The following is a 22804-nucleotide window of genomic DNA, read 5'->3' on the forward strand; positions in this document are numbered from 1 at the left end:
GGGATAACCACTCCTCCTGTATAGTCATCAGCTATTCTGGTCTGCACATTTTATGTATTTTTCTTTTCCAAATTATTTTTCCTCCTTGTATTAGCTGCAATTGTTTGGTTCCCAACTTTGTATTTTTGTCTATTGTGAGATCCATGTCCCTTTTCTCTTTCAGTTGCCCTGTCTTGTTGCCACACCCCACTCCCTGGATGAGAACAGGTCAGGTGGGTGTCCCGTTTCCAGCCATCTGCCTCTAGAAACTGCAATGAGACAAAGTGAGGGATCACACAGCAGGGCATGTGATGAGGCAGTAAATGCTGGCCCTGCCAGCGACGCCCACATCCCATAAACAAATAAAAAAAACTTGTCGATTTTGATCCGCCCCCTCCTCGTGTGTGGGAGCACCACATCTGAGCAGAAAATGTTTACACACTCACGTCCTGCCCTCTTGTGATGAGGCTACAGCAGCTGGCACCACTGTGGGTAGCGAGCAAAAACATCAGCTCGCTACAACTTCAGTAATGCACTGGATCCTGAATGCAAACAATCTACCCAAACCCCATTTCATGGGGGACCAAAACTAGGGGCCATAAATATAAGATAGTCACCGATAAATCCAACAGGGAATTCCAGAAAAAATTCTTTACCCAAAAAGTGGTAACAATGTGGAACTCGCTACCACAAGGAGTAGTTGAAGCAAATAGCATAGATTTCGGGAAGCTAGTTAAGTAAATGAGGGAGAAAGAAATAAATATATGTTGATAGGGTGAGATGAAGTAAGGTGGGAGGAGGCTCGTATGGAGCATAAACACATGTATAGACCGACTGGACTGAATGGTCTATTTCTGTGCTGTAAATTCTATGCAATTCTATGTAAGTCCATATTTCTGTCATTTATTTTATTCTGTGAATGTGATTCTATTTCTACGCTTCATTCCATTCTCTGCATTTTTTGCATTCTAGTTTCCAACATTTATCCTCTTTGGAGATGCAGAAGATCATTTCTGCAGATGTTGCAGGAAGGAATGCACACTATCAAATTTGAAAGAAAATCTCCCAATCACTGCAGGTTTAAGTGCATCACTCTGGATATCTGAACCTCAAGCCAGTTCTCCACAGCCTGCTGTTAACTCCAGCGTAGATGATTAGAAACATAGAAGATAGGAGCAGGAGTAGGCCATTCAGCCCCTCGAGCCTGTTCCGCCATTTAATTAGATCATGGCTGATCATCCAAATTCAGTACCCTGTCCCTGCCTTCTCCCCATATCCCTTGATCCCATTAGCCTTAAGAAATATATCTAACTCCTTCCTGAATATATTTAATGAATTGGCCTCAACGGCCTTCTGTGGTAGAGAATTCCACAGGTTCACCAATTTCTGGGTGAAGAAATTCCTCCTCATCTCAGTCCTAAATGGCATACCCCTTATCCTTAGACTGTGACCCCTGGTTCTGGACTCCCCCGCCATCGGGAACATCCTTCCTGCATCTAGTCTGTCTAGTCCTGTTAGAATTTTATAAGTTTCAATGAGATCCCCTCTCATTCTTCTAAACTCCAGCAAATATAAGCCCAATCGACCCAATCTCTCTTCATACGTCATTCCTGCCATCCCAGGTATCAGTCTGGTGAATCTTTGCTGCACTCCCTCCATGACAAGAACATCCTTCCTCAGATAAGGCGACCAAAACTGCACACAATACTCAAGGTGTGGTCTCACCAAGGCCCTGTACAACTGCAGCAAGACATCCTTGCTCCTGTACTCGAATCCTCTCGCTATGAAGGCCAACATACCATTTGCCTTCTTAACCGCCTGCTTACCTGCATGCTTGCAATCAGCGACTGGTGCACAAGGACACCCAGGTCTCGTTGCACTTCCCCTTTTCCCAATCTATTGCCGTTCAGATAATAATCTGCCTTCCTGTTTTTGCCACCAAAGTAGCTAACCTCGCATTTATCCACATTATACTGCATCTGCCATGCATCTGCCCAATTACCCAACCTGTCCAAATCATACTGAAGTTTCTCTGCATCCTCCTCACAGCACACACGCCCACCCAGCTTTGTGTCATCTGCAAACTTGGAGATATTACATCTAGTTCCCTCGTCTAGATCATTAATATATATTGTGAATAACTGGGGTCCTAGCACCGATCCCTGCAGTACCCCACTAGTCACTGCCTGCCACTCAGAAAATGACCCGTTTATTCCAACTCTTTGCTTCCTGTCTGCCAACCAGTTCTCTATCCAAGTCAGTACCTTACCTCCAATCCCATGTGCCTTAACTTTGCACGCTAATCTCTTATGCGGGACCTTATCGAAATCCTTCTGAAAGTCCAAATACACCACATCCACTGATTCTCCCTTATCTATTTTACCAGTTACATCCTCAAAAAATTCCAGTAGATTAGTCAAGCATGATTTACATTTTGTAAATCCATGTTGACTTTGTCCGATCCTGTCACTGTTTTCCAAGTGCTCTGCTATTACATCTTTTATAATGGACTCTAGCATTTTCCCCACTACCGATGTCAGGCTTACCGGTCTATCATTCCCCGTTTTCTCTCTACTGTGGCGGAGCCACTAAAGGACTCAGACCGTTTGTATATAATTCCCTTTAACAACATGTTAGCTACAGCCTGAGTCTGTATCTTTATTTATGCTGTTTACTTGTATAGAGCGTGATTACTTTAACAGCGCGGGTAAACGCGATGATGTCACGCCATACATCACGTGATCCCCCACTGGCGGGAAGAACATGATGACGTCAACCACAGGACCAGCCAGCAGTCCTCGTGGAGCCTCCGAACTGAATAGACCTACACTCGATGTTCTCCTGCAGTTACTTGTTTAAACCTGTTAGTTTCCATTAAACTTTGTTTTGTTTAAGCGCCTGAGTGGACCTCAGTCTTTGGATAGGAACTAGATATTCCTACATTGGTGAGCCCGACTTTTGCGAACGGTTTTCGCAGAAGATAATCAACATGGAAACGAACGCCGTTACCTTGAAGCTACCGCAGTTCTGGGAGCAACAACCAGCCGCGTGGTTCATCCAGGCTGAAGCCCAGTTTGCCATCAGGGACATCGTTGCGGATCAGACCCGTTATTATTACGTGGTCTCCGCCCTCGACAGCGCCACAGCCTCGCGGATCGTCAGCCTACTCGGTAGTCCACCTACTGATCGCAAGTACGACACCTTAAAGGCGCGGTTGCTGCAGGTCTTCGGGCTCACGAAGTTGGAGCGCGCCCGCCGGCTGCTCGCTATGCCCGGCCTCGGGGACTCCAAGCCGTCTGAGCTCATGAGCCAGATGCTCACGCTCCTCGGGTCCGAGCCGGAACGCTTCCTCTTCAGGGAGCTATTCCTCAGCCTACTCCCGGAGCAAGTTCAGGCTGACCTAGCCAGGTCCGAAGTCACAGACTGCGCGGAGCTTGCTGCCGAAGCAGACAAGATCTTCGCGGTGACACAACAGCACTGTGCGGCCACGAGGCGCCCATCCCCCACAGACGCTGCTTCAGCTCCTCAATCAGCGGGGTTGTGCTTTTACCACGCCCGTTTTGGCGCGAAAGCAAGATGCTGCCGCCCTCCCTGCAGTTTTTCGCACACAAAAAAACATCTACAGACACCCTGGTGAAAGAGGACCGGGTCTAACGAGCGCCCGCGGCTGCGATGGCCATCGGAGACTCAGGGAAGCTTCTTTTCATCACCGACTCCCTATCTGGTTGACGTTTCCTTTGCGACACCGGGGCGCAGTGTAGCATCCTACCTGCGTCAAATCTCGATATACTAGCTGGGGGCTACGGCCCCGCCCTCGCGGCGGTTAATGGCGCAGCCGTTCGGACCTTCGGAAGGCAGCGGGTCCAGGTGTGTTTCGGCGGCCAGCGTTTCCCATGGGAATTCATCACTGCCAAAGTCACGCAGGCCATCCTTGGGGTGGATTTTTTGTGCGCCTGGTCGATGTCAGGCACCGCCGGTTGATCAATGTGGCCACGTTCCACTCCATCCCATGCCACCGCGGTAACGCCATGCCGCGCACTGTCTTCTGTGCGTTCCCACCTCCAGACGACTTCACTCGGCTCCTCGGAGAGTTCCCAGATCTGACCAGGCCCACTTTCTTCTCCTCGGCTACTAAACATGGTGTGGAACATCACATCACCACCACCGGCCCCCAGGTTTACGCATGGGCCTGACGACTCGAACCCGGCAAGCTCGCGGCTGCGAAAGCGGAGTTCGACACGATGGAGCGGCTGGGGGTTATTCGCCGGTCGAATAGTCCCTGGTCTTCGCCTCTCCACATTGTTCCGAAATCCGGCGGCGGATGGCGGCCATGCGGCGACTACCGACGCCTGAATGACACCACTACTCCTGATCGGTACCCGATCCCGCATATCCAAGATTTCTCAGCCCATTTGGCGGGAAATACCTTTTTTTTCGAAAGTCGACCTCGTCCGCGGTTACCACTAGGTCCCCGTGCACCCGCAAGATGTCCCGAAAACCGCAGTCATCACCCCATTCAGCCTGTTCGAATTTCTGCAGATGCCATTTGGCTTAAAGAACGCTGCACAGGCTTTCCAGCGCTTAATGGACTCTGTGCTTCGGGACCTAAAATTCCTCTTCGTCTACCTCGATGACACCCTCATCACCAGCCCTAGCAAAGAGGAGCACTTCTGCCATTTGCGTACCCTCTTCACACGCCTCAGTCAACACGGTTTGGTTATCAACCCCACCAAGTGCCAGTTCGGCCTGCAGCGGATTGATTTCTTGGGCCACCGCATTACATCAGACGGCGCAATTCCCTTACAGACGAAGGTCGAGGCGGTTACATCTTTCCCGCGCCCGCAGACCATCAAGGCCCTACAGGAGTTCCTCGGGATGGTAAATTTTTATCACCGGTTCATCCCTAAGGCGGCTCTGCTTATGCAGCCCTTGTACGAGGCCCTCAAGGCCAAGTCCGGTACGGATCTGATCAGCTGGACGGCCGAGATGGACTGGGCGTTCGTCGACACCAAAGGTGCCTTGGCCAACGCAACCATGCTGGCGCACCCGCTTCCAGGTGCCACCATTGCCCTTACCACCGACGCGTCGGACTACGCAATCGGCGCAGTGCAGGAACATTGGGTGAATGGGACGTGGCAACCGCTTGCGTTTTTCAGCCGTCAACTACGGCGAAACGAAAGAAAGTACAGCACTTTCGACCGGGAGTTGCTGGCCCTTTTTCTAGCCATCCGCCATTTCCGGTTCTTACTGGAGGGACGTCCATTCACGGCTTATGTGGACCACAAACCACTAACGTACGCTATGGCCAAGACCGCCGAACCGTGGTCAGCTCAGCAACGTCACCTGACGTTCATTTCAGAATTCACCACGGACATTCAGCATGTGTCCGGCAAAGACAACCTGGTGGCGGATTGTCTCTCCCGCGCGACTGTGCACGCAGTCCAACTCGGAATCGACTATGCCCTCATGGCTGCAGATCAAGCCTCGGACCCGGAGGTCCAAGCATACAGGACCAGACCCTCTAGCTTCCAAGCGGCGGACGTCAAATTCCATGCCGCAGGCACCACGCTACTTTGCGACGTCTCCATGGGAGTTCCCCGCCCTATAGTTCCAGTCGCCTGGCGCCAAAAAGTGTTCGACGCCATACACGGTTTGTCACACCCTGGCATGAGGGCCTCACAAAGGCTGATGTCGTCAAAATTCGTCTGGAAGGGTATGCACCTGGATGTCCGTGACTGGGCCAACACCTGCGTGGTCTGCCAAAAGGCCAAGGTACAGCGTCATGTAAAAGCTCCATTGGCCACCTTTGCTGTTCCGGTGCGTCGATTCGACCATGTGAATGTGGACCTCGTGGGGCCGCTTCCACCTTCTCAAGGTTTTACACACATCCTCACAATGGTAGACCGCACCACTAGATGGCCAGAGGCAGTTCCTTTGGTTTCCACCACTTCGGCAGACGTGGGCAGAGCTTTCATCTCCTCTTGGGTTGCTCGTTTCGGCGTACTGGCGGACATCTCTTCCGATCGTGGACCGCAGTTTTCCTCTGAGCTCTGGTTCAGGGGCTCGGCACCAAACTACATCGCACAACCGCCTATCATCCACAGGCGAATGGCCTGTGCGAGCGATTCCACAGGTCGCTCAAAGCCGCTCTGCGGGCCAGTCTTCAAGGCGCGGGATGGGTGGACAGGCTTCCCTGGGTCATTTTGGGTCTTCGTACAGCGCCCAAAGAAGATTTACAATCCTCCTCGGCGGAACTCGTATATGGCCAACCACTATGAGTACATGGGGATTTCCTCCCGTCTCCAACAGAGCCATGGTCCGCATCCCAGCAACTCGTCAGCCACCAGGAAGCGGCCAGATGTTTCGCTCCAGTGCCTATGTCGCATCACGGCTTACAGAGCTCCCACGTCCCAACTGAGCTGAAAAGCGCCGAGTGCGTGTTTATCCGCCACGACGCTAACCAGGACACACTCAAGCCTCCTTACACTGGTCCCTTCCGCGCCATAGAGCCGGGAGACAAGTCCTTTTCGGTTGATATCGGAGGTAAACCGGACCACATATTGGTTGACCGGCTGAAGCCGGCGCACTTAGACCTGGACAGCCCAGTCGAAATCGCTCAACCGCCAAAACGGGGCCGACCAATCACAGTCGCCGTGCCAGCTCCACCACAACCGCCCGACAACCGGCCATCAGCTTCCACTTCAGGGTTACAGAATTCGCTCGGACAGGCTTGTCAAGCCTCCTCGCCGTCTCACTTTTGCTGTTAAAGACAATTCTGGGGGGGCGCATGTGGCGGAGCCACTAAAGGACTCAGACCGTTTGTATATAATTCCCTTTAACAACATGTTAGCTACAGCCTGAGTCTGTGTCTTTATTTATACTGTTTACTTGTATAGAGCGTGATTACTTTAACAGCGCAGGTAAACGCGATGACGTCATGCCGTACATCACGTGATCCCCCACTGGCGGGAAGAACGTGATGACGTCAACCACAGGACCAGCCAGCAGTCCTCGTGGAGCCTCCAAACTGAATAGACCTACACTCGATGTTCTCCTGCAGTTACTTGTTTAAACCTGTTAGTTTCCATTAAATTTCGTTTTGTTTAAGCGCCTGAGTGGACCTCAGTCTTTGGATAGGAACTAGACATTCCTATACTACCACCTTTTTTAAATAGTGGGGTTACATTAGCTACCCTCCAATCCATGGGAACTGTTCCAGAGTCTATAGAATTTTGGAAGATGACCAGCAATGTATCTACTATTTCTAGGGCCACTTCCTTAAGTACCCTAGGATGTAGATTATCAGGCCCTGGGGATTTCTCGGCCTTCAATCCTGTCAATTTCCCTAACACCATTTCCCTACAAATACTGATTTCATTCAGTTCCTCACTCTCATTAGACCCTATGTCCCCCGACATCTCTGGGAGGTTATTTGTGTCCTCCTTTGTGAAGACAGAACCAAAGTATGTATTTAATTGGTCTGCCATTTCTTTGTTCCCCATTATAAATTCCCCTGATTCTGACTGCAAGGGACCTACGCTTGACTTCACCAATCTTTTTCTCTTCACATATCTATAGAAGCTTTTACAGTCAGTTTTTATGTTCCCTGAAAGCTTACTCTCATACTCTATTTTCCCCCTCTTAATGAATCCCTTTGTCCTCCTTTGCTGAATCCTAAACTGCTTCCTATCCTCAGGTTAGCTGCTTTTTCTGGCCAATTTATATGTCCTCTCCTTGGATCTTATGCTATCCCTAATTTCCCTTGTTAGCCATGGTTGAGTCACCTTTTTTGTTTTATTTTTATGCCAAACAGGGATGAACAAATTCTGTAGTTCAGCCATGCGATCTTTAAATGTTTGCCACAGCCTATCCACCGTCAACCCTTTAAGTAACGTTCCCCAATCCATCCTAGCCAACTCGTGCCTCATACCATCATAGTTTCCTTTATTTAAATTCAGGACCCTAGTCTCTGAGTCAACTACTTCACTCTCCATCTTAATGAAGAATTCTATCATATTATGATCACTCCCCCCAAGGGGCCTCGCACAACAAGATTGCCAATTAATCCTTTCTCATTACATAATACCCAGTCCAAGATGGCCTGATCTCTCGTCGGTTCCTCGATATATTGGGCCAGGAAACCATCCCGTATACACTCTAGGAATTCCTCCTCCACAGTATTGTTACTAATTTGGTTAGCCCAATCTATATGTAGATTAAAGTCACCCATGATAACTGCTGTGCCCTTATTGCATGCATCTCTAATTTCCCGTTTAATGCCATCCCCAACCTCAGCATTACTGTTTGGGGGGTCTGTATACAACTCCCACTAACATTTTCTGCCCCATGGTATTTCTCAGCTCTACCCATACATATTCCACATCATCAGAGCTAATATCCTTCCTTACTATTGTGTTAATCTCCTCTTTAACCAGCAATGCTACCCCACCTCCTTTTCCTTTTTGCCTGTCTTTCCTGAATATTGAATACCCCTGGATGTTGAATTCCCAGCCTTGGTCACCCTGGAGCCATGTCTCCGTAATCCCAATTATACATATCCGTTTACATCTATTTGCGCAGCTAATTCATCCACCTTATTACGAATGCTCCTCGCATTAAGACACAAAGCCTTCAGGCTTGTTTTTTTTAACACTCTTAGACCTTTTAGAATTATTATTTACTGTGGCCATGTTTGATTTACACCCTTGATTTCTCTGCCTTCCACTTTTGCTTTTCTCCTTCCAGTCTTTTGCTTCTATCCTTGCTTCCCTTTCCTCTGTCTCCCTGCACAGGTTCCCAACCCCCTGCCATTTTAGTTTAAACCCTCCCCAACAGCACTAGCAAACACTAGCACTAGCAAAACATTGGTCCCGGTCCTGCCCAGGTGCAAACCATCCAGTTTGTACTGGTCCCACCTCCCCCAGAACCGGTTCCAATGTCCCAGAAATTTGAATCCCTCCCCCTTGCACCATTCTTCTAGCCACGTATTCATCTGAAATATCCTTCTATTTCTACTCTGACTAGCACGTGGCACTGGTGGCAATCCTGAGATTACTACTTTTGAGGTCCTATTTTTTAATTTACCTCCTAACTCCCTATATTCAGCTTTTAGGACCTCATCCCGGTTTTTACCTATATCGTTGGTACCTATATGCACCACGACAACTGGCTGTTCACCCTCCCCCTCCAGGGGGAGGCCAAGTCTGCTGGTCAGTGTAGTCACTGGTCAGTGTGCATTAAGATAAAGGCAACAAAAGTTTGATATCTGCTCTGTGCCAAGTCAGCCGATCTCAGATGGGGTGACTGCAAAGAGATTCAGTGCGACGGACGCATGTATAATGGATCCAATTAAAGCCAATTGTGATGAGCTCTTGGGAAGTGGACATGTGCATGTTAACATGCTAATTCAAATGGAACTAATTTGAGTTGAGTATACAGGAAGCTTTCGATCTACCGGCACCTAAATAACTAGAAATCTCGGTTAACCGGCAAAATTCAGGAGTAGGTTCAGGTAACTTTTATTACTTGCCTTCCTCCATTTGTTGCTGTGCAAGGGTGTGGCTGCAGCTGTTGCTAAGCTACAGAGATGCTTGCAACTTGTGGCCATTCTTCTGAAGCTGTAAGCAACAGGGTTTGATCTTTTACTATAGCTTTCGGTTATCTGGAATTTTTGATGAACCGGCACCACGTTGGTCCCGTCGGTGCCGGATAAAAAAAAAGTTTCCTGTATTATTATGTGTATGTTTGAGTATAGCATGCAACTTCAAATTTTGAAGCAGTGTTATAAATCTGAAGAGCACTCAACAAACCCTCTCTGCCTGTTTGCAAGCTTTACTGTTACTTAATCAAGTTAAATGTTCTTTTCAGTAGGCCGTATTCCTTGCCTATATCCTAAATGTGATTTCCAGAAGAAAGAACACTCAGTACTAGTAATGTTTCATTTTTAGAGGACAATCTACTGAAGTGAAACAATAGATAGGAAAGATTAATTATTAGTGGCAAGCCCCCTCTTTTACTGTCACTGCTTTGAAGGAAAATTCCAAATTGGAGAGCGTGTAGCAGCAGTGTGTTTGTTTCTCTCAGTATTGTACACTTTCCTGCTTAGTATTTGTATCTGTAAAGCACAGATGATGCTGCACACCCTTTGTAAATCTGTGTCTGCACCATCACCAATATTTGTGCGCATCCTACATTCCACCCTCCCTCCACCAGGCTGGCAATATGCCTTTAACTCGATGATTTCCCCCCCACCCCCCGCCTTAAGACTTAAATGTTTTTAAAAAACAAACTTCAGACTGCTTTACACACGTTGAGCTGCATTCCACAGGTGAAGACGTTCGAATAGTAATTGGCATCTGACCGATCTCCGTTATTGTGCCATGGACGGCATCTTGTAGGAAAGATTTCCAAAGTTAGTTTCAGATCTCACAGGCTGCAGCCAGACTTTTTTAGCATCACCCCTTATAGAGTAAAACAAAACCCATTTGAAATGAACCCAACTGGACACCAAGTTCTCTCTGGAGCCCTGATGAGGTTTCCATAGCAATGCGAAGAAAACAGATATAACAGCATTCCTTCCAGACTCTCTAAGAACTAACTTGAGGCTGGAATGTCTGACACATCAGTGATTATCGCACAAAGCAATACAACCAACCACCAGATTTTAAAGGACCTAGTGCTTAAAAGGAGCTTGCAATACATTCTTTTTTAATTGCACATTTTATTCCTATTTATATTTTTCCTACTTCTTTAAAATTTAATTTCTGTAAATTTCCTTTAATTACTGGCTGGGGGCTTGAACTATTTGGTAAAAAAAACTAATTCACCTTCATCTTGGAACATAATTCTCCCTCTCTTCCAGAGATATTCTGGAAACTGAAACTTTGTAACCGTGTTAATTCAAATAACAAGCATAAATAAGGGCACTGTAAAACCATGGGCAGGGAATGGGCGTGATGGAAGGGCCCATTACACCAACCAACAAAGTGCATTGCACCAAACTATTCAAAAATTAATTTACACACAAACTGAGATAGAAACACTTGCTGGAAGGAAATGTTAAAACAGCAACAAAACATTTGCACACAACTGTTCATTGGAAATCAGTGATTTTTAAATCTCTCCTTTGTTGCATTATTTCCCATCCTGGAGTTGGGAGATAGGTCGGTGGTGGTCCTGGATGCAATGCTCTCCCTAAACATTGGCTACCAGTGATGCGCATGGCTGATGGAAGCTGACATTCTAGCGGATTGATTTAGGCCATACTTCTTTCCATCCCTGGAAAGCAATCGTTCACACATACCCCCAACGTAGTGGCTTCCAACCCAGTTGACCAAATTTATTTTGACAGTGATTGGCAGATTGGAGTGGCCATTAAAGTAGAGGCCACTCAATGGCTGTCAGTGAATTACACGATAGTGACCTAATCGAAGGGTCAAATTATCTCATAAACCACAAGAGCAAATTACACTTTTTAAATGGATTCAGTCAGTCATCCAGTGATAATTAATGGACGATGAACTATTTTATCGAATGTGTATGTTAAGAGCTCTGATGATGTTTCAGGCACCATACTGCTCTCAGATGCATCATTACCACATGAAACAGGATTACCCAGATGATTTTCACAAGGCAGGATTTCACAATTGGACTTCTGAGCGGTGTTACCAGGTTACTTTAGTGACTTACAGACCCACTCATTGCCCTTCATATATTCCTGGTTTTGCTGGTGTTGTTTGTTTTAATTAGCCAGGATTTTCCTCAGCGCCACAATGGCCACTTGAAGTGTGGTGGGGTGAGACTTCCACCCTCCCGGTCATACTGGCACTAGCTCCTCTCTCGTTTCTGGGGTAAATTGAAGACAAGCTCCAGGCATTGGAAACGTCTTTCACTGCAAGCTTGGGATTAGGGTCGGGATGAACCTAACAGCCTGCAGTAGCTTAAAAAGTCAGGGCCAGGCATAATCAAAAGGTCTAATCACTGCAAGCCAGGAGGTTTGATGGTTGTAAATATTAGATAGAAAACAGAGCACCCACCCCTTTCCCTCATTTACAAATGCAGATGTCGAAGTGCTTCTGCGGAAGACTGTTTGGCACTAGCTGTTTGAGGACCTCAAGGAGAGCAGGACTGGACAAGTGGAAGCAGGTTGCCAGGGCAGCCAATGCCAATTCTAGTGTTTGGTACACCATGACTCAATACCACAAAATGTTTAATGACCTTACCAGATCAGGCAAGGTAAGAGGAAACACCTTCTAAGAATGGACTATACTAAGCATATCTGCCACTATTCCAGATAAATAACAACACTAGATCCTGGCTGTGGTTTTGGAGCGACAAGCTATGATGATGATGCCCTGCCACTTACAACCTCCTTCCTCTCACTGTGTTAAAACACCCATGAGATAGTGCAGTGCCCTTTACACCTCCAGTTTCCACCTGCAAATATTCGTTCACTAATAGCCTTATATGCAATCACATGAGTGTTATTGCTTGTTCATTCACTTCTCAGCATGCCCATTATGGGCTCCATGCAGACACTTAGGGCTCAGAGGGCGAGTTTGGAGGCGGGTCAAAGGGTAAAATCGTTTTGATTGACGGCGGGTTGCGATCCCGCTGTCAACCCATCTCCAAACAATTTCCCCAAGTGTCAGGTCCCCGATTTGCGCATGGACCCGACACCTAGCGGCGGGAAAAGGATTAAACATAGAAGATAGGAGCAGGAGTAGGCCATTCGGCCCCTCGAGCCTGCTCCGCCATTCAATGAGATCATGGCTGATCATCCAAACTCAGTACCCTGTCCCTGCCTTCTCCCCATATCCCTTGATCCCTTTAGCCTTAAGGAATATATCTAACTCCTTCTTGAATATATTTAATGAATTGGCCTCAACTGCCTTCTGTGGTAGAGAATTCCACAGGTTCACCACTCTCTGGGTGAAGAAATTCCTCCTCATCTCAGTCCTAAATGGCTTACCCCTTATCTTTAGACTGTGGTCCCTGATTCTGGACTCCCCTGCCATTAGGAACATCCTTCCTGCATCTAGTCTGTCTAGTCCTGTTAGAATTTTATAAGTTTCAATGAGATTCCCTCTCATTCTTCTAAACTCCAGCAAGTATAAGCCAATTACCTGCCTGTTAACAGGTAATTGATAGTAGTTGACAGGCTATTTAAAATTTTTGCCGCTTCTGCCTCGCGTTTCCAGATGTCCGGACACCACGTCAGGCAAGTGTGGCGTGTTGTGAGTCTGCTGTAATGTTTATGCATTGATGACAGCTGCAGAAGTGGTGTTAAACATCCAATGAAGCACTGGTGAGTCTCAGAGGTAAGAAAATGTTGGGAAATTTATTTTTAATGCATTGACACATTGCTTTAGTTAACAAGTTTTGAAATCCATGTCCAGTGCCACCTCATTGGGAGATCCTCTCTCGCCAGTGACAGATTGCTTCTGTCACCTCACCTGCAGCTGCCATCTATTCCAGCCTATGGAGGGAGTCACTGGAGAGCCGGGCTGCAAGAGCTCACCTTTGTACTGTGATTGTCAGTGTTTGCAGCACCTCAATGCTGTCAAAGGTCAATCAATGTAAAATCACATCTGTGGGCCGGATGCAGTTGGGGGCGGGACTGGAAGCCGGAAACCACCTGACCCACACCCAACCCCGCCTCCAATGAAAAAAATCGCAGCCTTAGGGCTGGATTTTACGAACCTCAGCGGGTCAGTGGCGGGTCCCGCCCCCACTGCTGGCTCCAGTCCGCTGTGTGGAATGAATTTACCTTGATTGGGCTTGTTAAGCCCAGCCAGTGCATTTCTCAGCCGATTCGAGGAAGCGGGTCTGGTGATGTCCTTAAAGGGACCATGGCCAACTTTAAATTGATATTTGTGCTGTCAGTGTTCTACAGCAGTGAGGTGCTGCAAACACTGACAAGCACTGCACAAAGGTGCACAGCTGCACCCAGGCTCTCCCATGACTCCCTCCATATGCTTATGGAGGAAGTCACAGCACACAAGGAGGTCCTCTTCCCTTCCCACGGGTGGAGAAGATCTCCCTAGGAGATCAGCACAGCCTGGTTGCACATTGCAGAGGAGGGCACAAGCAGGAATGTGGTCAGGAGGACCAGAGGAGGAAGAAGAACCAGGCCCCTTTACTTCAAGTCATAAAGAGTCATAACGGCACAGAAGGAGGCCATTCGGCCCATCAAGTCCTTCCAGCATTTCAATACACTCACTGTCCATCAACCTCTCCGTCTCAAACACCAGCCCAGAAATTTCCAGCCAGGAACCAGAAGCAAGTACATAGGGCAATGCAGAGAGCACAAGTGGGAAGGAGGAGCTATGGGTGGAACATGAGAATGAGGAGATGATGACCCTCAGCTGAAGAACCTAGCGACCCATATCTCACGGATCCAACTTATAAAATAAGAACATTTCCATAACGCAAAGCATATGTTAATTGTGCAGCACATTGTGGGTCAATTGGAGGAGTTCACTACCTGCATTTGTGGCCCCCGATGCATCGCCTTACAGCAGTGCAGTCCACCCTGGTGCCTCTGGCAGCTTCAGGGACATATGCAGGGAGTGCTCATGATGGAGGCCCAAAGACAGTCTGCTTTTACCATGCATGCTCAGACTGCTGCCATAGAGACTTGGGGTGCAAGATGGGAGGGGCCTGTCCCTTCCCACCGCCAAGTGATTGGAGCTAGGATACAGACAAGTATCTCATGGGGTTTCACTGATCTCATATCTGGTTTGCTTCCCCATAGATCAGTGGCCATGCAGAGGTAATGTCCAGCACTTGTGGCGTGTTAATAATGCACAGGACTGTCCCTCGGGATAGCAGCAAATGCAAGGCCTCCCACAAGCCTCCTCTGATTCTCGCAGTTACTATATACACAAGATGACTAATATACAATGTATACATGTGTTCTGTATATATTACAGATATCCATTGCCCGTTATATATTAGATAGTATATATTACAGGTAGATTCTGTGATTAACCAGCAGGAGATGTGATTTGGGTGCATTTAGGAATATTATTAGGGTGAGGGGACAGCCCTGTTGACTGATCACAGAATCTCCAATTGTTCCTACTTGGCTTTATTTTTGTCTACTAGATTTCATTGTAAACGGCAGCAATGACTATTAGTTACCTGAGTTTATCTGCTGTGAAAATCACCCTCCTCTCCAGTAGAAGAGAAGCAAAAACTTTAATCAGCTGGCGGACGCTTAGCGACGAAAAGAGACACTCAAAGTCCACGTGCTCCAGACGGGAGTCCAGGGGCCTGCACAGCTGGATCACCTGCAGAAGAGGGCACCTGTCAAATCACTACATCAGAAGCAGATATGCCACCAACTATAATAGACATTTTTTTGGCAGGTCCAGTTTGTGGAACAGCCAAGAATAACCTTGCTCCAAATCTCAATTTAGAAAGCAGCCATGTTTTCCTACCGGAGATAGGAGGGTGGATTACCAGCCACTGTCACCGATATTATATCTATACCCACAGCTCAAACAGTTTTTGAAAGTGGCTTTTGTGCTTTGACAACATCTTTATTTAAACGGTCATAACAAAAAAGAATTTCTTGCCAGTGGATGCAATCAGCAAAGCAGCATTACTAGGTTACCCATTTCCTTCATTGCATGCTTCTCTAGATACAGAACATATCACCATGACAACACCCCTCATGTTCTCAAATCCTCACGTGTGACTTCAAAGCAGAAGATCAGTATAGTTCTGGGTTGTGTTGCATAGCAAAAATGTCTTCCAAGTTACTCAGATATTCAGAAAATTCTGTTGTATTTTCCTACAGTGAGGCCCGTAGAGAATGTATGGACACAGGGATGATGGAGTCTCCTATCAAGACGACAGATGAGTCTCAGTGGTTGTGGGTACTCTGATAGAAGGGCCCAATCCTAGACGCACATATGTAACCACATATATTGCATTGGAAGCCAAATGAGGTGGATAGATGAGTTGCCTTGCATGCCAGGTGTTTGGCAGCCAGATCTCGCAACCTCACAGTCTGATCTTCATTCAAACTGACCTGGCAGACATGATGCAGGGATAGAAAAAGATTAAAAGCCACGGCATCACTTCATGTATATGGCTGTTGGAAACCTACTCAACTTAACTTTATACTCAACAGAAACTGACAGCTTTTTTTATTATTGAGAAACCTCAATGAAGGCACAAGCCCTTAGTGCGGAACACCACTAAGGCTAAAAAGAATAAGGGAGAAGATGAGATCAATCCAGAAGTAATACTTAGATAATGTCAATTTGGGTTTTAGAAACCTGCAGAAGGAAAGCAAGACAGAGAGCTAAGGAATTCCACAGTTCTGAGGTCTGAAGAAAGAATGAGTTAGAGTAGGATAGTATAATGAATCTTCATATCAACACAGTGAGGATGTAGGGAAGAGAAAGCCTGTGTAGGACAGCATTTTGAAGCTTAGGACAAACAAATGAAGAAAGTTCAGATGAGCACTGATCAGACCATAATACTATTGATGGTATAGACAACAAAGTCTGGCAAGAGAGAAAGAGAGAAAGAGAGACAGAGAGAAAGATGAGAGAGAAATTGTATATCAGATAACAAGTGTTTTCTTGTATCCTCCCCAGGAGATGGTCTATTGGGCAAACTTTGCTTTGTACAGAGTTAAGAGTCGTTGAGGAGCAAAAAAGTGCTTTGCACAAAAGACCAAACAGTTTATTAGAAGCAACTTTTAGTAATGGAGATGTAGGAGTTGCATTTGAAATCAGAGGAGGCAATGAGGTGTAGAACGTCAATAGATGAAAGGACCGAGGGTGCAGGCGCCAAAGTGAGGGGTTGGTAGCTGTTGGTTGGAGTCCGAGTAACTCAGCTCTATAATAGAAGAGTAACTTGGGTGAGTGGAATGTTCCAGCCCGGAGACAACGTGCTATACCAATAACATTTTGTTGTGGACTTAGTGGGTTACTGGAGCTTCTGCAGACTCAGGAGATGGTCTCAACAGGCAGTGATATGCTGAGAATGTGTACTCTAAACCATTTGTTTTTGTTTTCTGTGAAGACTTTCAATGGGTTTCAAACTTGAAAGGAAAAAAAAAATCAATTAAGAAAAAAATTGAAACTTTCTTCTGTACACATGAGGAAATGTAGGGAATGATACTTCTATTTCTTGCACATGATCCTATACACAATGTTTGTAGTCTACATTTCAACAAGAAATTTGAAGAAAGCACGGAGGGAAATGCCATAATAAAAGTGAAACATCATGGGGGTGAAATTGAAGATTGGTGGGGACGCAAAACAGGTGGTGTCTCATTGGTCGGCCGTTGTACCCCCTGCCCGATATTCCATTCCATTGACTTCAATAGAACTGAACATCGGGCGTGTCGTATAACAGGCAGCAAAAGCCATTCTGCCTGTCTTCCGACCCTGCCCATGGCCAATTTCATCCCCCGTATTTTTTCATTTGTTCTTGTGCGAGATAAGAAAACACAAAGATTAAAATACGCCAAACATCAGGAAGTTGGAGAAAGGTTTGAGATTTTCCCTTACCTCATTCCCTGATCCTGGAAGGAAGTTTCTAACAGTGATGGTTCGCCCTGGAGCAGGGAATGGAGCTTCCATGATGCTCCTCATGAATGGCTGAACAAGGGCAGGGGAAATCACTCGCCGCTTCTCCACCTCATCCAAGACCTGCAGTGCAGCAACAAAAAATAGAAACAGATTAGTCTTTTGTCTCATTGAGTTCAAACAAAGCGAGACCAGACTGAACAAGCATGGGCATAAATTAGGAAGAGGCATAACAGGCTGTAACATTCTGTCAAACAACCCATGGTTGTAGCACCTCTTAAATTTATCGCTTTGAAATCCATGGCCTCGCAGATAAGGGCATTTAATATTTCTGCTCTAATGTTTAGATTTTGGTGAAAGTAAATTATGTAAACACACTACTGCAAATGACAGACTGGCACAGATAGTCTGAGTTACTTAAGACAGCTGTAAAAGGCTGTAAACAATTGCACTAACAGACTAAATATAGTTCAAAGTGTAACTGCTCCATCGTGACTGAAGGAAGAAGCTCATTCAACTGCTACTGAGTTGACATTCAGACTTGTATAGCGGCGAGGATTGAGCTGGGTGGAAGAGGCCACAAGGGTTTAAATTGCATCAGGGAGTGGCAGATTGGGTTGAGTGTTACCAATTGGATTGGCTATCCAGTCGACGTTGGGTAGGTAGCATGGGTGGCGTTGCAGTGACCAACGAATAGATAGAATTAATCAAAATGGGCACTGGCGGTTAGGCTGGAGTGAGTACATGTTCTTGCATTGTTACCCCCTTTCACCTCTTACTCAAATAAGCAGGAAATACACATCAAGGACAGGCAGGGAAGGCTTCTGATTAATTCGTAAACAGAATGAACACATTGTCTGCAGTGTCATGAAGCGGACACACTACAAGAGCGACTCGCTGTGTCCGCTCCACCACAAAGGATGCTTAGAGGGTAGCCCAGTAAATAAGTTTATAGGCAACCTAGAAAAATTATCTTGGATTAATGTTGAGATAAGTACTTAGAATTCCTCAAGTCCTTTTTAAGCATTAGTGTGAGAAAGATCATCACAAATCCTTCCACTGTTTCTGATGAAACTCTGTGATTCTTTTGCACTGATTTTCAGATGAGTGGGGAGCGGAATACCCAGGCACCAAGTCCAACAGTGTAGGGAGTTGACAAGATGTTGATTCAGTTCCTCAATCTATAGGGCTCAGTAATTCCACCTAGCCAGTTCCTGACTAACATTAGATCTGTAACTGTACCTTGGAAAAGAGGTTGAAACAGCCCAGCCGGCTAACGATACAGTACACCTCAGGCAGGCGTTTCCCCTTCCCAGTGGGCTAAAAAGGAAGAAGAGAAGATGACATGTCACGTCATAATTCTGTCTCATGTCTTTACAGAGGGTACTAGATTTAAAATCATAATTTTTAATAAGGTTTTTAAAGGTAGTCCTACCAGCAGGCGCCGGCAATACCCGAATCGTCTGCTCCCATCTTCTCCAGTCAGGACAAAGGAAAAGGTTTCACTGTTACAGTGGAAAACAAGGAAGATTTGTTAGAATATTCTGAGCTATTGCAAACCATAGCCCTGGGGAAAATCTCATGTAAGGTGAATAGGGATGGGGAGCTTTACAACAAAGTACTGCAACTGGTGTGAAGGATCACTGGGACTTTAATGGACTCCAACATGTATGGCATCCAGATGGAAATGGAACAACCAACTCAATGTGGATATGTACAGAAGGGTAAAGACTCCACTAGCCTACACAGTCTCACACACACACACACATATATATGTTGTCATAGAGTCATAGAGTAATACAGCACGGATAGAGGCCCTTCGGCCCATCGTGTCCGCACCGGCCATCAAGCCCTGTCTAATCTAATCCCATATTCCAGCATTTGGCCCGTAGCCTTGTATGCTATGGCATTTCAAGTGCACATCCAAATGCTTCTTAAATGTTGTGAGGGTTTCTGCCTCCACAACCCTTTCAGGCAGTGAGTTCCAGACTTCAACCACCCTCTGGGTGAAAAGGTTCTTTCTCAAATCCCCTCTAAACCTCCCGCCCTTTACCTTGAATCTATGCCCCCTAGTTATTGACCCCTCTACTAAGGGAAAAAGCTCCTCAGCATCCATCCTATCTATGCCCCTCATAATTTTGTACACCTCAATCATGTCCCCCCTCAGCCTCCTCTGCTCCAAGGAAAACAAACCCAATCTGCCCAGTCTCTCTTCATAGCTGAAGCACTCCAGCCCTGGTAACATCCTGGTGAACCTCCTCTGCACCCTCTCTAACGCGATCACATCCTTCCTGTAGTGTGGCGACCAGAACTGCACACAGTATTCCAGCTGTGGCCTAACCAGTGTTTTATACAGCTCCATCATAACCTCCTTGCTCTTATATTCAATGCCTCGGCTAATGAAGGCAAGTATCCCATATGCCTTTTTTACCACCTTATCCACCTGTTCCGCCGCCTTCAGGGATCTGTGTACTTGCACACCCAGATCCCTCTGACCCTCCGTTTGCCTAGGGTCTTTCCATTCATTGTGTATTCCTTTGCCTTGTTAGTCCCCCCAAAGTGCATCACCTCGCACTTTTCCGGGTTAAATTCCATTTGCCACTGTTCCGCCCATCTGACCAACCCATCTATATCGTCCTGCAGACTGAGGCTACCCTCCTCGCTATTTACCACCTGATATGCCTATCAATTAGTCCAATAAAAGGCGACGAGTTAAGAACGTAACTGAAGGTTTTTATTGGCTAAATAACAGAGCCCACCCTCGTGGGTGATCCGATCCAACAGGGAGGAATACTAGCCAGTCAGCTACCTTTATACCTGGGCAGGTAATGGGCGGAGTCGGAGGTGGTCAGCCCAGGTATAACAGTGCGACAAGAGGCGACCTCGTGTAGTGATGTGACAGTGAGAACAGTGAGAACAATATACAGTGATAACTATAACAGTGGTTTACCACATTCACCCCTTGTTTAGATTAGAGTCCGGCGGGGTGAAGTGTATTACCAGCTCTGGTATGTCAGTCTGTCCGGAGGCTTCGTTAGCCTCTCCGATCGTCGCAGCGGCGGTGTTACATTATCCGGTGTTAAAGCTGGTGTCTGCGTAGTCGGCAAAGGCTCGTGGGGTTCCGGCATGCCGTCTACCTCGGCTGGACTCGGGGGGTTGGGAGGGGGGGGTGAGGGTGCGAGGTCTCGTAAGGAGACAGTGTCCTCCCGTCCGTCTGGGTAAGCCACATAGGCGTACTGGGGGTTGGCATGCAGGAGGTTCACCTTCTCGACCAGGGGGTCCGTTTTATGGGCCCTCACGTGCTTTCGCAGCAAGACGGGTCCCGGAGAGGTCAGCCAGGTTGGTAGGGTGGTTCCCGTAGTCGACTTCCTGGGGAAGACAAACATTCGAGCATGGGGGGTGGTGTTAATGGCAGTGCAAAGTAGTGACCGGATGGAGTGCAGCGCAATCGGGAGGACCTCTTGCCAGCGGGAGGTTGGGAGGCCCTTAGACTTTAAGGCTAAGAGGGTGGCCTTCCATACCGTCGCGTTCTCTCTTTCCACCTGGCCGTTCCCTCGGGGGTTGTAGCTGGTGGTCCTGCTTGCTGCAATACCCCTCTCCAATAGGAACTGACGGAGTTCCTCGCTCATGAAGGAGGCGCCCCGGTCACTATGTATATAGTTCGGGAACCCGAACAAGGCGAAGAGTTTGTTCAGGCATTTAATGACCGTGTTACTGGTCATGTCTGGGCAGGGGAAGGCAAAGGGGAAACGGGAGTACTCATCAACGATGTTGAGGAAGTACACATTACGGTCGGATGACGGTAGGGGCCCCTTGAAGTCGATGCTCAGACGCTCGAAGGGGCGGGTGGCCTTGATCAGGCTTGCTCTGTCCGGCTTATAGAAGTGCGGTTTGCACTCAGCACAGATCTGGCAGTTCCTGGTCATGGTCCTGACCTCCTCGATGGAGTATGGCAGGTTGCGGGCCTTAATGAAATGGTAGAGTCTGGTGACTCCGGGGTGGCAGAGGTCATTGTGGAGGGTCTGAAGTCTATCACTTTGCGCGCTGGCGCATGTAATGCGTGAAAGAGCATCAGGGGGGTCGTTCAGTTTACCGGGCCGGTACAAGATCTCATAATCATAGGTGGAAAGCTCGATTCTCCACCTCAAGATTTTGTCGTTCTTGATCTTGCCCCTCAGCTTGTTATTAAACATGAAGGCAACCGAGCGTTGGTCGGTGAGGAGGGTAAATCGTTTGCCTGCCAAGTAGTGCCTCCAGCGCCGTACTGCCTCCACAATTGCCTGGGCTTCCTTCTCGACCGACGAGTGTCGGGTCTCGGGGCCCTGTAGGGTCCTTGAGAAGAAGGCTACCGGCCTACCCTCCTGGTTAAGGGTAGCGGCTAGGGCGAAGTCGGATGCATCGCTCTCCACTTGGAAGGGGATTGACTCATCCACTGCGTGCATTGTGGCCTTGGCTATGTCTCCCTTAATGAGGGAGAAGGCCGCGCACGCCTCTTCCGTGAGGGGGAAGGATGTGGTTTTCAGGAGGGGTCTGGCTTTGTCCGCATAATTGGGTACCCATTGGGCATAGTAGGCGAAAAGCCCCAGGGTTCTCCTAAGTGCTTTTGGACAGTGGGGGAGGGGTAGCTCCATGAGGGGGCGCATTCTTTCGGGGTCGGGGCCGATGACTCCGTTCTCTACTACACAGCCAAGGATGGCAAGGCGCGCTGTGTTAAACACGCATTTCTCCTTATTGTAGGTGAGGTTCAGCCGTTGGGCCGTACGGAGGAATTTCTCCAGATTCACGTCATGGTCCTGCCGGTTGCGGCCGCAGATGGTGACGTTATCGAGATAGGGGAAAGTGGCCTGTAGTCCGTTCTGGTCAACCATCCGGTCCATCTCCCGTTGGAAAACCGAGACCCCGTTGGTGACACCAAAGGGGACCCTAAGGAATTGGTAGAGGCGGCCATTCGCCTCGAAGGCGGTGTACTGGCTGTCCTCCGGGCTGATGGGGAGTTGGTGGTAGGCCGACTTGAGGTCGATGGTCGAGAATACGCGGTATTGTGCAATCTCATTGACCATGTCCGATATGCGGGGGAGGGGGTATGCGTCCAGCTGGGTGTATCTGTTTATGGTCTGGCTGTAGTCGATAACCAGGCGATTTTTGTCGCCGGTCTTGACTACCACCACCTGGGCACGCCAGGGGCTGCTGCTCCCCTCAATAATGCCCTCTTTCAGGAGTCGCTGCACCTCAGAGCTAATGAAGGCTCTGTCCCCAGCGCTGTACCGCCTGCT

General features: G+C 47.7%; 1 protein-coding gene across 1 annotated transcript in view; it reads right to left on the reverse strand.

Moving 5' to 3' along the window:
* LOC147106143 (DENN domain-containing protein 2A) overlaps window positions 1-22804 on the reverse strand; it is a 127247-nt gene that overhangs the window by 18614 nt on the left and 85829 nt on the right. Inside the window, exons 11-14 of the mRNA XM_086008967.1 lie at window positions 18967-19036; window positions 18774-18851; window positions 17514-17654; window positions 15124-15272 (exon numbers count right to left, since the gene is read on the reverse strand). Of these exons, the coding sequence (XP_085865093.1) occupies window positions 15124-15272; window positions 17514-17654; window positions 18774-18851; window positions 18967-19036 (438 nt within the window). The remainder of the gene's footprint in view (window positions 1-15123; window positions 15273-17513; window positions 17655-18773; window positions 18852-18966; window positions 19037-22804) is intronic.

The sequence above is a fragment of the Somniosus microcephalus genome, chromosome 16 (genome assembly GCF_052327205.1).
Source record: "Somniosus microcephalus isolate GS21.2 chromosome 16, FLI_Smic_1.0, whole genome shotgun sequence".
NCBI lineage: Eukaryota > Metazoa > Chordata > Chondrichthyes > Squaliformes > Somniosidae > Somniosus > Somniosus microcephalus.